At 42.5% G+C, this 14,095-nt stretch overlaps 1 protein-coding gene across 4 annotated transcripts in view; it reads left to right on the forward strand.

The window, feature by feature from the left end:
- GBA1 (glucosylceramidase beta 1) overlaps positions 1-14,095 on the forward strand; it is a 362,310-nt gene that overhangs the window by 113,007 nt on the left and 235,208 nt on the right. For all 4 annotated transcript variants that reach the window (XM_069650127.1, XM_069650126.1, XM_069650121.1 and 1 more), the window contains one exon: positions 2,773-2,906. In XM_069650127.1, the coding sequence (XP_069506228.1) occupies positions 2,773-2,906 (134 nt within the window). The remainder of the gene's footprint in view (positions 1-2,772; positions 2,907-14,095) is intronic.

The raw sequence follows: 14,095 nt of genomic DNA on the forward strand, positions 1-14,095 counted from the left end.
AACTCTGACAGCAGGGTGCGTTATATTTTACTTTTTTTTTTTTTTCTTTGAGCATTGGACAATTCTTCATCTACATATGTAGTGCTTTTCTGTAAATAACTGGAACTATGTAGGTCAAACTGGAGTTCGCCAGTGGAAGGATTGTCACAGGAGTTCCTGAGAAATCTGTCTGTGGGAAACCATGGCACATGCATGCCTGGAGACGGTACCTGTCATAGACGATAGTATTTTCTTAACAGCAGCTAGCCCATGGAACCCGCGTAAAAAATTGTCCTTTGTGCTTTATAAACTGCTTTGTATACCATTTTTCAACCAATTTTTATTTGAAAAATCCCTACGACCACAGCATGAATTGCCACACAACGCAAACTTCCTGTACTGGGAAGGCATCCTGAATTAAGATCCAGGCAACAGACTTAAGATTCAAACAAAATATATTTATTAACTTAAATGTCAGGATGGTAGAGGGCCTAACTTGTCCTATGCTAAAGTGGGATTTCCCTACTTGAACGAAAATAAGGGAAGTCTGAGTTCAACTTAAGTCCCTCTGCATCCAACACCTATGCTTGCCCTCACAACTAAAGCTAAACAATATGTACGGATGTCAATAATCAAAGAAATGGTGATCAACACCAAGCTCTGAGCTGCTTCCAGCTCTTAAGTTCCTTTTCAGATCCCCTTCCCCAAGTTCAAGAAAGTTCCACAAAAGTCTCCTGAATTATCTCTCTCTCCCACTCAGGGTAATGCAGTTCTACACAATCCTCGGGGGTTCCCTTCCCCAAGTTCCGAGTAGTACAGCTCAAAGGAAAAATGGTCTTGTGGCTTCATTCTCAAGATAACGAGTGTAATTCCTCACGTCCCAGGGCTCCCTTCCCCAAGACTTCAGCTCCACCAGTTATACTTATTTCAGTCTTTTAAACAAAATGGTTAACACAACTCAAGGTCCGCTTGGCCATATTCCTCGATTGCCTCATTCATTCACTGGCAGTGCCCCTTCTTGGTTTATTCCACAATTTCTTTTGGTTTTTACAGTTCAATGCTCGCTGGTCTAGTCGCAGTTGTCAGACCACACAGTCCACCCATCACAGGTCACGCAACCGGCTATCTCTCTTTGCTGGCCTCTTGGCTTTTTGGATAATATTTTCAATTCTCTGGCTTCTCCTCGGTAGCCTCCTGGCTCTGCCAGAGTATGTAGAACACCTCTTGCCAGGCTGTGGCCTTGCCGCACTGCATTTGTTTGCAAAGTTCACTTGGCGGTGGTCTTACTCTTGTCCCACCTGTTTATGGTGGTCTTTCACACTTGTACTTTTTCTTATAGGTTGGTGTCATATGGGGACTGGGTCTGTCTTTTATCATTTGCTTTACTCATAAAGTTTCACTCAATTTTATATTCCACAAGCTTAATTGCGAGATTTTATTCCGCTCTGTATTTATTAGACACTTAATGTGCTTAGTTGTAAAGTTTAATTCAGCTCGGTGTTTAGCAAATGTTCAATATGGTTAATGTCAGGTTCCCATCTGGTTCGATATTCAATATGCATCTCCCATGTTTAATTTCAAGATGTCCCTTCAGTTCTTAAAGCATTACCTCTTTGCCCCCCGCTAGGAACGCCCCGGCTGCCAAGTGCCTCTCCCCGACACTCACCGGTCTTCATTGTTTTTCCTCGGTGGATCCTGCTACTTTCTTTCAGCCTTGCAGATTGGTGGGTCAGCTGCTGCGCGCCCCGCTTGCACTTTGAGGCTTGTACTGGCCTCGCTGGTTGCTCTGCTGCCTCTGTCTGGACATGGACAGTGTCCGTCTCTCTCCTCCCGCAGCTCTGGCGGCTGGTTTCTGGCCACGGTGGCTCCTGCAAAAGCCTAACTGTCCAATTCGCCTTGGGCTTGACTAGCTTTCTGTGCTTCGGGCTGGCGTCCTGGATCCTCCACAGGTCCCACTACGACTGCCTCCTCCAGAAATGGGTCCCCTGCTGCTCTCCTCAGTCCTTCCTGTTTCTCTTCCTGCTGCATGTTTTTTTCTCCCTTTATACACCTGCAACCTTTTCACAGGTTGCAGGAGTGGACTTCCAATTTGGTTTGACTGACTACGATTAAGAGTACATGCCTGACCTTCACTACACCATGCAGGTATCATCCCAGTCCCAGTACTAAAGTGGTGACATGGCATAGTGTGCATTACTTTGTCCCCTCTTCCTCGTCTCAGTACTGTCAAGTGTCACATGTGGGGAAATGAGGGGAGCTGGTTTATAATGGCCCATAAAGGTCGGGGGAGGGTTAGGTTGGTTGTCAACAGTGAAAGGGGATACCATGTCTCGCCAGACAATTCAGTAAAAAGAGACCCTTGTATGCGTGGTTTAGGTGAGGAGATATATAGATATAGCTATAGAGAGAGAGAGATCTAGATCTCAAGATGGCATGGGAGTTAAATGGGTGAGTAAATAAGGAAACACCCACAGGCTGTCTATCCCTTCTCACATCCCAAATCTCTCGTATCTTCATGTCCCATGCCAATAGTTTGGGGTAATAGGCGGTGATTGCAGTGCCACCTAGTAGCCATAACTAATTACTTGGAAGGGTGTACTTGGGGTTCTAGTCAGTTTCCACATTTAACCCTCCTTAAATGATGGCTAGCTTCTGCCAGTGTCTTCCTCATTAACAAAGTCCCTCTGATCATAATAGTGTGTGCCTGTGTCTTCTTGGTTTGCTCCACTTAGTAATGTATACCATAAATGACTTCCTCAAACACCCAAAACTGCTGCTCTCTGCTCCCAACAGGTATTGAGTACAATGTTCTCAGAGTGCCCATGGCGAGTTGCGACTTTTCCATGCGAGTCTACACATATGATGACACTGCTGATGACTTTGAGCTGAAGAATTTCAGTCTGCAGGAAGAGGACCTCAAGCTGAAAGTGAGTAATGAAAAAAAAACATTATACTAATTCTAATAATGGTGGAGGGTGTTGTGAAATGGCCAAATTGGTGCATAGTTTAAGCTAAGGTCAATAAAGTAAGTATCGTAATTAATATGTTGGCATACCAATTAGGGGCGCACACATGTGAGGAAATGTGAATGGGATGCATGGAAGGGGTAATGCATTAATCGAGCAAGCTATAAGAGAACAGGTGAATAAAGCAAGTAGACAATGCCAATTATGAGGTTATTTGTGGTGACGTGTTAAGTCATGAGCAGTACATGACAAGGTAGGCGAGTTATATTTGCGCTGCTAACGATAACTGGCAACTGGTTTTTGCATTGCAACCGGATGTCCTTACAACTAGAGTATTTTTTATAGCCATGTTTTTCTGCAGGTTAATCATAACTTATATATACACTGGTTGTTCCCGGCATAATATAAGCCATTCTAGCATATCTGAAAGGTCAATACTTGTCGGTAATTCATAGGCTCACTTCTGGCCCACTTCTTAAATATCGTAATTACCACTGATCGCTTCCATGAAGGGGGGGCATAGGTTCATGTGACTTAAAAATGGTAATTGAAAAGGCTAAACGTATCAGATGGAATGAGAGATGTGCGCGGTATAAGAACAGTATCTAAGTTCCATCTATCACACAGGCCTCTATGATGCTTCTTTGTAGACATCTAATTGTGAACATTGTTCCATTGCAGAATCCCTGTGATGGCATAAGATTGCGTAATAATTACAGCACCTACTTTCAGTTTTAACTTGTGAGGAGGCATTTGTCCTACAGCGTTTTGCTCTTTAGAGACAGAAACGCTGAGCCAGTAATTAACTGTTCATTGACACTGGAACCATCGTGCCCCATGTGAAGAGAAGTGGGGGAGGAAAAAAGCCAATTGAAATTATTCCGAATGTTTGCGATAGTGGAAGGTGAAGGTGACAGCATAGAAGGATGCTCATTCTCTTTGATTTTTAGGTTACAATTGAGAAAAGGTAAGCCCTCCAAACATTGGAAAAGCCAGCTTTAAGGTTACTAGAAGCACCAAGGATCTCTTTTTCCCCTAATTTGGGGGCAGGGAGCCGTTACGTTAACCCTTCAATGGAAGCTGCTCCCACCACCAGATTTTCGGCAAAAAGCAGTGTGCAAGTGTGTACGCCACCATTTGCACTCTGCCATGCAAGTAGAGTAAATGCTGCCTGCCATGTACACATGGCAGGCGGTGTTGACAATGGATCACTATGGAGTTTGCCTGTTTTTAGCCAGCAGACTCCATAGGGATCCCTAGCATTTTCGCCGTCATGAAAATGCGAAAAATGCATGCTGAAAAAGTTTGCAGCCAAAAAAAAGCTTATTCCTGGCGACAGCTTTCTATAAAGTTGTGTTTTTCTTGTATCTTTGGATGTTGTCTGCATGAGTAATTCTCAAATCCGTGTGTGACTGCTACACAGAAACTATTAAAAATTGAATTGATGTGAGATATAAAGTTTTACTGAAATGCGCCAACCAATAAAGTTAAATTTGTTACAGTGAGTATTCAAATTATAGATCCAGTTAACAGATTTTTGAAAAAGAAAGAGATAAAAATGCTTCAATGCATTGTTTCTATTCTGTAGTGCTTTTTATTTTGATTTCCACGTTGCCATCACATGTATAATTCCATTTAGTCCAAATGTTTAGTCCACACTTAACAATTCAATAAGCAAAAAAGTTCTCAAATAATATCTGTTTTCTCACTTGATTATTTTAAATCCCACTCACTCTCGAAACGTGTTTCCCCATTGCTCGTTGCAATGGTTCATCAGGAGAGCAAATCCTAGTCAATTTAACATTATTGTAGGAAAAGAAAAGAAAAAACAAGGACCATTGTCACAATTGTAATTTACAAAGTAAAACTTTTTGATGATGTGAAATAATGTATTGTTTCTTAACTCACCCTTTTTAGTTCCTTCATAGACAATTTTAATAGTGTGTTCAATTTTCCAAGTTGGTTTATCTTTCAATCAATAGAAGTCCAATAGCCGTGCGTTTTCTAATGGTAATTTGTAATGTCAGCTCTCTGTTGGTAGTTCTTAATAAGTTCTGTTGAGGACAGAGAAGGCTTACTTAAAGAGTATAAGGTATTTCTAGCTAGTATTACATTTTAAGATGGCTTGGAAATGTGTATAGATTTCCAACACAAAAGTGCCTGTTGTTAAAAAAAGGCTAACTAATCTCACCTTTGTTTTCTGTTTAATACCAGGAAGGACGTTTTTGAAGATGAAAACAGAGTGCTGCAGGATGCTTTTGCAGCACCTCTGTTTTCAGACGCTGTATTTATGCTCCGCGCGTGGCGCGATGACATCATCACGCAGCGCGCCTCATTGTTACGCGCTGCGCAATAACGTCACCGCGCCACCTCGCGTTTCGGCAGCCATTTTATTTGTAATTACAGTTCGAAACTATCTTTTTTTGTGGTAATCCTAATTTGATTTTTAAGTTAACACTTGGTGTATTATTCATGATTAAATGACAGGTATCCCTTATTTAATGTTTGGGCTTGACTATTTATTTATGGTTCTATTAATGTATTTTACTAGAGAGAATTTGTTCTCGAAAAATACAAATGTTTTTATAGTTATTTCTGATTGCTAAATTACATGTTCAGAAAATCTTAACCAAAATTAATTCTTTATATTGCATTGGTGGTCAGTTAGACTAGGACATCATTATTTAAGCATGACCAAATCATATATACAACTTGTTCTGGTCAGGCAAATTCATAGTTGATGCTAAATCATAACCAATTGTACATCTCTGTGTCGCAATTCAAGTTGTGCATGTGTCCATAATACATATCCTTTTACTTTCCTGCTTTCTCAAGATTTCTTCCTCGTTACCTCCTCTGGGTGGTAAGGAGTTTTTTTCCAAGCCAAATATCTTAAGATTTGATATCTCCATCGTTGGATGATTTTCCATTATGTGGACTGATATGGGAGATCTTAGGTCTTTATTTTGAATAGCTTGCAGGTGTTCAAAAATTCTTACCTTTAGTTTTCGTATTGTGCTGCCAATGGAAAGTTTTTTGCAAACACATTCTAACCCATAGATTACAAATGTTGAGTTGCAATTAATAAGTTGGTTGATTTTGTTTAGTTTTTCCATTTGGTAATAAGATCTCCTTTTTTCCTGTGCTTAACAATGGGCATAGTTTACAATGTCCGTATTTGTGAGTGCCCTTTGTGAGTGATTGCATTTTTTTTTTCTTGTATCTGGTAATGGTTTGAGGAAACTAGGACTGATGAGATTTCTTATGGTTGGGGCTTTCCAAAACCATATACTTGCTGTTTCATCCAAATGTGTTCTTAAACTCAGATCTGTAAGGAGAATGTTCCAGTTTTCTGATAGTATTTTTTACATTTTCTTTGATTCTGTGCTGTAAGTTGTAATAAATTGGGTCTTACGTCTAGTGTTTGCAATTTTTGGTTTGTCAATGAGTAGAAATTCTCTAGAGATTTTTTCTGCCTTTTTTTATGGCTGTTTTAATGTTGTAAATGCCATAGCCTCTTTGTCTGAATTTTGAAAAGGTTATCTTCAAATTTTCTTGAAAGATAGAAGTAGTACTGCAGTTTCGTTTTATTCTAAGAATCTCTCCATATGGTATATTTTTAACTGTATGTCTCGGATGATGTGATGTTGCATAAAGGAGACTATTTCCTGCTGACGGTTTTGTAAAACTAGAGAATAATAATGTTTGTTAGTGAATGTATTAAAAAGTAAACCGCATGCACGAGATATGTAAATTAGGAACGAACCTGGCGCGACCCTAGCCCAGTACATGATTAACTTGCATGTTAATGTCCAGCTAGCAAATACTGCTCACATTGAACCCTGTCTTTGTGATGTATTGACGGCCAAATAGCTATTTGTGTACTTTGTTTTATAACTGTTCAGTTTTGTAATAAAGATTCTGGGAATCTTTACAAGCCTGTGTCGGTGTATTTTCCTTTGCATGGTGTAAAAGCCTTAATATTGTATTTTTCTGATTCCACAAGTTAAGAAACAATACATTATTTCACATCATAAAGTTTTATTTTGTAAATTACAATTGTTACAATGGTCCTTGTTTTTTGTTTTTTCCTTTCTTTTCCTACAATAATGTTAAATTGACTAGGATTTGCTCTCCTGATGAACCATTGCAACGAGCAATGGGGAAACGCGTGTCGAGAGTGAGTGGGAATTAAAATAATCAAGTGAGAAAACAGATATTATTATTTGAGAACTTTTTTGCTTATTGAATTGTTAAGTGTGGACTAAATGGAATTATACATGTTATGGTAACATGTGGAAATCAAAATAAAAAGCACTACAGAATAGAAACGATGCATTGAAGACTTTTTTCTCTTTCTTTTTCAAAAATCTGTTAACTGGATCTATAATTTGAATACTCACCACAACAAATTTAACTTTAAAGGTTGGCGCATTTGAGTAAAACTTTGTCTCGCATCAATTCAATGCGAATATGCATGCCTATGCAAATACTGGAGGGTTTATATGGTGGCGCGGAAGGGAGCAGCGGAAACGCACGTTGCGTTGTGGCCCTCCTCTCTGGCATACAAATGAATGAAAATGAGCCGTGGCGTTAATGGAATGCATAAAAGCCTCACACAATGCGTTTACGCCTTTCATTAACGTTACGGCTCCCCCAAAATGAGGTCTTGAGTGGATATTGCTTTGTAACATTAACTTAGTTTCACACTACAAATTAAACCTTAACTTTTGCTACTAATTCACAGGACTCAATTTAAGCATATACTGATGTAACCAACCTAATATTTAAAGTGGCATGTGAATTAGTGGTGTAATAATGTGAGTTATGGTTTAATTTGCAGTGCAAGGTGTACTATGCTTATGTTTTGGAAATCTACCTTTTCTGCTAAATGTTTGTGGTAGCCTTAATTTTGGCGGCAGTTTTTTTTCTGTAAAAAAAAAATTAAAAATAAAAAATAAAAAAAAAATGGGAAGTGACTTTGCAAATTATGTGGCTTTGTCCATATCTATGTATCAGTGGTTAATGCGTTTGTTAATGTGGACCGTGCCATGTATTCCGAACTGGTTGCTAAATGACTAAAGGTGACTAGTGTAGATAACCAGCAAGCATTTTGTATGTATACATTCTACTGACCTGCTTAGTCCGATAAAGACATATGCAATCTAATGTGGGCATACACGTGCAGGAGTTAAAAATAAAAGCTAAATAAAACATGGATTATAAAACATCAAAATATGTTCCGAATCTGAGAACATTTTTAGACCCAAGTAGTAGTCCTTATTGCCAGATGTTCAGTATCTTATTTTCAGATTTTATAAATCCTGTTTGGAAAAACCAATAGTTCAGCTTAGATCCTGTCTGAGCCATTGAAATCCGTCAAGGACCCACTGGTAACTGTGTCCTGAACATCCGACAGCAAAGGCTACAAATAATGTTTATAAATGTGATTGGCATGGTACCATAATGCTCAAACGTTTGAGATCTGCACATAAAATGCTGAACATCTTGTTATCACAAAACAGTGATTGGATGCCTGGACTATATGCGCTACACAACCATGTATCAAGAGGTTTATGGCTGAAGCCCTCATATCTTAGACATTTGGTGTAATGCCCTATGCTTGAGGTACATGTAGTGCTTATGATTATGCCCCCAGGACATCCGCTGGGGCACCCCGATGGGGGGGGGGGGGGCAGCCCCACAGTTTGAAGACCACTGGTCTTTTGAGTGCTAATCAGGATAATAATCAGGATCTTTTAGGAAAGATATTTCTATATGCAGCTTTTCCACCTTCTTTAATTGGGTCCCAGCATATCTGCTGACTGTATTGAGACACTGACCTGAGTTTGGGATTGAGGTCCTTTTTTAACCCCTCTCCTTTGTGTAACCCATTTAGTTTTGGGGGCACGGCTGAATTTTTAAGGCTTTTGGTGCAGGTGGACTGTGCCCCCATTGAAGTCCATGGTGTTGCACTTCTACAACCACCAAGATAAATACTAGTAGAGAGGAGCCAGGTTTCCTCCTTTTGACTGTGTTGGCATTTTTCCCTTACTTATTGAAGCTGTCATGCAGGTGACATTGCTACCTTTATTTTGCACTTTTTAGGTGCACTCCTATGCACCTCATCTTTTACTACAGTGCATCCTTTTGCTCACTACCATGCTCAAAACGGCTGGCCATGTTGTTGAAGTACTTTCGTTGTGCTTCCCTGGCCTTTTTGCTTTCTTTCTCCCGGGCTTAGGTGGAAATGTCCATTTGTGTGCACTCTGCCGGTTCTGGCCAGAGTCTGGAAAGTAAGTAGCCTTTGTTTGCATGGAAGTGGTTTCGGCTGGGTAAGAGGTGGCAGGTGGCCTCAATACACATCCCAAATCTTATGCGAGTACATAACTGTACCCGAGCTAGCGGCTCACAATTTGACAGCCACCCAGAATTGTAATGTTGCAGCTCCCTTGTTAGGTGGGGATTGGGTTCGCACAGCCCAGGATTTTGTATATCCGTAGACGATCTGGAACCCTTCCTTTAGTTGACAATTGGAGTGAAGAATCCGAAGGACACGAGGTTGCAGAAAGACACTCGAAGATTTCTTCTGGGACAACCATTGCCCAAGCCACCTACTACAAGGTAAACTTCGGCACTTTTACAGACAGGGGAGACCTTCACTGGTGCCTCCCGCCCATGAACGCTGGTGGTTCTTACCAGTTCTGAGTCATGCATCGCCTCATTGTTGTCCTGGCACTCTGAGGAGTCGTCGTGAAGCTGGTATCCCCTGTCCGAAGAGGAGACTTCTTCTATTGCCTGGATCCCGCACATTCTGGTGCTGTGAACCTCACTGTGCATTCTCAGCAGGGGCCCTGGACATAGCTTTGCAGCTGCTGCTCTCTACTAAGAAGAGGAGACGTGCTGGAGCCTGGGTACTATGCTGGGGTGTATTTCTGCCTGCAGACCATGTTCAAGGTAACCTCAACTGCTCACCTGCTCACCTTGTCTGTGGCCTCCCTCTGGTGCTCTGAAACACAGGCTACCCTATTAGACATGCCTTTAGAGGAAGACTAGCTTTTCGGGAAAGCTTTACAATGCCCTGGAAAAAGCAAAGAAAGAATATGACACAATTAAGTCTTGGACAACTAACAACAAAGCCCTTTCAACAAAGCGGCTCTTTCGCAGACACAAGTCCTTTCGTCCGCAACTGCCTAGCCATGGGTCAGCACAAAACGTGTATTGCCCACCACTAGCACTTGGCATGGTGGCTTAAGCTGTCAGCACACAGCCACATCCGGAGGTCATCACAATTTTAAAAGGGGCAGAGGCCAGATTCCCAGAGGTGCAAAACAGTTACTCTTAGTATCAGGTCCCCTCTCATCTGTCCCCAGTAAGGGGTAGGGGGCGCATATCATACACCCATGCATTGGAGGGGATAACTTCGGACAAGTGTTTGTTAGCAATCGTGTAGCACAGTTACTCTGCAGTGTTTCTCCAGAAACTGTGCAATAATCCACCAAGGAAGAGAGTCCTCCCTCCAGAACACCACCTGTTGCTTCAAGAGGAAGTGCGTACCTTACTTGCAAAAGGAGCCATTGAAGTACCACAACACCAGTTCAAGGTAATTTAACCTTTACTTTTTGGTACCCAAAGTGACACCAGTCCTAGACTTAAAACCGGCAAACAAATATGTCAAACCTCAGAAATCTGGAATAACAATGCTGCAAGAGTTTCTCTCAAAAAAGACTACATGTCAAAATTGGATGTGAAAGATACTAACTTTCATATTTCAATATTCCCAGGTCATCGTAAATACCTACGGTTAACAAAAAAAAGAAGCAAAACCATTTCCAGTTCAAGGTTCTCCCTTTTCGAATTACCTTGGTACCGTGTTTGTTCATCTAAGTGCTCACTGTGTTAGCTGCCCACTTACTACGCAGATGAATTCTAGTCTTCTACCCTTATCTAGACGACTGGCGAATAACAGGGGAAAGTGCAGAGCTGTGTCTATAAATCTCCTGCACAAATTTGGCAGATTTCCAAATACGGTGCAGGACATCATTCATCTCTGCAGTTGCCTAGCCATTATCCAGTCCCGGATGTTGACTGCCTGCCTCAAACTACACCCACACAAGACAGAATGTGTCCTCATCCGTCTGCCCACTAAAACAACTTGACCAACAATGGCTCAATGATAACCGCCTCGAAAGATTTGATCAACAACTCTCATACTATGGAATATCCTTAGGCTTCAACATTGATAGCAGCCTGTCCTTTCCGAAACACATAGCCAAGAATGACCAAATTGCCTGGCTCTGAATCTCCAACCATGGCAAAATCAAACCCTTCATCCTGCTGCAGGACTTCTAGATCGTAGTGCAGGCCTTGTAGTGTCACACATAGATGGGGGAAATGCCCTTCTGAATGGGCCCCAAGGCTGCTCATTTGTCGCCCCTGAAAGCGGTCCACCACACTACAGCACGTCTTACTACGGGTGCAGGCAAGTTTTACTGAATCACCCCCATCCTACACAAACTACATTGGCTTCTTCTCCAGGTCAGGACACTGTTCAATATTGCATGTATCCTCTACAAAGCAGTCAGTCACAAGTATCACCCCAGTATACCTTGCGGCCAAGTTCCACATATCTGGTGGCACACGCTCCTCGTGCAGCAAATGGACCAATCAGCTGGAATCACAACTCGGCTGCAAAGAGAGCACCCGCAAACAATTCTTCTCACCCTCCCTTCTGCAACTCGTTTCTGGTGTCGGCTCGGAATGCCCCCTCCAAATTTCGCAAATCTCTTAAAACATGGCTTTTTCAACAAAACCTGACCAAAGACTAATTCCCAGGGAGGTACATTTATTTATTTATTTATTTATTTATTACATTTGGATATACACCCAAACCCTTGGGTATCACGGCGTAATTTCATATATCTTCGTGAGTGAATTACAGTTGTATACATCTTTGTTAGTGGCAAGTTAGTTACATACATCTTTGAGGATAGCGGAGAACGTATCTTGGTTATAAGGACTGGGTTACATACATTTTAGTTGCAGCAGTATAACGGGTGCATGCTCTGTTATGATCTAGTTTGCTAGGTTTTTCTGTCTAGGGCAAGGAGTGTACCGGAGCGTATTAGTACTTGTTGAACAACCAGGTTTTGAGTTGTTTTTTGAACTTGGGTAGTGTAACGCTCACCTGATTCCCGTAGAGGCGCCGGTCTTGACTGGGCGTATACCGTATCTTCAAAGGTGATGTGTAACACACGGCTGGCTCTTTGGGCTGGACCTCTGTGCACTGTATGTCTGACTCGAAGGGTAAGATGTCTGCAGATAGAAAATATGGGATTAATGAACTGTGTTATTGAATGTCTCTCTCTTCCCTTTCTCTTCTCCTGTAGAACCCCAAAGGTTAACGCTCTCAACCTTAGGTAAGTGAACGCCGTGCTCTCCATCTGCCTCGGGGCAGGGTGCTGTAACCAGTTTCTTCACTGGATAAGGGGAGCAGGCCTCTTGACTTCAGAGGACTGCTGTCCGTCGTTTACTGCACGAACGGTAAGTTTCGAGTAATTCTAATGTCTTTAAAAGTCTTTAGTAATGATGTCTCTTGTTTTGCAGGGTTCCGGCGATGGCGGATGACGGGCTGAAGTGAGTTGAAGATGGAGCCCGTGTGATGAATAGAAGCGCCTGGAAGCACGTAAGTAAGCGCTTGTTGCCTGCTTCACGATGCGCTCTAACTGTCTTTTTATTTTGCAGGTACAAGTTCGGAGCGGCTGTAGGGTGCCGGAATACCCACTGGGTTAGATGTGGAAAGGAGTAATGGCACGTGAGTATTAAAGTTCCCCAATGTCTTTAAACGCACCTTGTTTTGTCTTTCAGATGCGGGATGCAGCGCCGAAAGCCTCCGGAGCGTGCAAAGAGTTGGTAAGCTTTTGTCTTTCAGATGCCGGAATGCAGTGCGAAGACCTCCGGAGCGCACGAAGAGTAGGTAAGCCTTTGTCTTTCAGATGCCGGAATGCAGCGCGAGGCGTTGGTGACAGCCGATGGACCAGGTAAGTGAAGCGCTGTCACTGAAGACCGTAATGCTAACCTGTTCTTTCTTGTCTTTATAGGTGTTGCTGAAGACTGGATTCAGGATGGTAAGCCTTTTTCCTTAGGCCCAGGATCAGATGCAGAAGACACGATGAGCGTTCTGCTGCAGAGGATGCAGAATAACGCAAAGCAAGATTCATCCATCGGGTGTGGTTTAAATAGCCTCCTGTAGTGCTTAGGTGTCTCCTTCCACAGCCACGCCTAGGTAAGAAAAGAGTTCCTGCTTTCCAGAAGAGTTCCACTGTTCTGAACCTAGGGAGTGGCTCCTGCCCCACCCAACAGGAAAAGTAGTTCCAAACAGAAGAGGATCAGAGGCTCAACTGGCAGGCAAGTAAGCAGCATGGTCTGCTGCAGGTAAGTCCACCCAAGCATTATGAGCCCGGCGCTTCCAGCGCTGGGACTGGGCATATTTATGAGCCTGGTGCCACTGGCGCCAGGACTGGGTCCAAAAGGTCCCAATTGGGACTGGTTGGCACTCGGAACCTGGGTTATGGATCTGCTTCCAAGGGAGTTGGGAAAACCCTGACCTTTTGGAAGCAGAGATCATGACAGTACCCCCCCTCAAGGCCCCTCCCAAACCGGGCTTCTCCGGGGGTTTTGGCTTGTCAGGAAATGTTCGGTGAAATTTTTTGATTAGGCGAGGAGCGTGGACATATTCAGCAGGTTCCCAGGATCTCTCTTGGGGGCCGTAGCCTTTCCAGTCAATTAGGTAAAATAGTTTAGATTTGGAGATCTTGGAGTCCAGAATGCTTTTGACTTCAAACTCGAGTTCTCCATCAACTAGGATGGGTTTTGGAGATTTAGTTAGTCGGGTTTGAGGTTGCACGGGTTTTAATAGAGAGACGTGGAAGACCGGATGTATCTTCATGTGCGGGGGCAAGTCCAACTTGACCGCTACTGGGTTTACTATGGTAGTGATGGAATAGGGACCAAGCTATCTTGGGTTGAATGTGCGTGGCCCTTTTAGAGGTAGATATTTGGTGGATAACCAGACTTGATCCCCTACTTGATATTGAGGAGCTTCCTTCCGATGTTGATCTGCTCCTTTCTTGTATTGTTCTTTAGCCCTT

This window comes from Ambystoma mexicanum, chromosome 1p, assembly GCF_040938575.1.
Source record: "Ambystoma mexicanum isolate Mex_15411 chromosome 1p, UKY_AmexF1_1, whole genome shotgun sequence".
Classification (NCBI taxonomy): Eukaryota; Metazoa; Chordata; class Amphibia; order Caudata; family Ambystomatidae; genus Ambystoma; species Ambystoma mexicanum.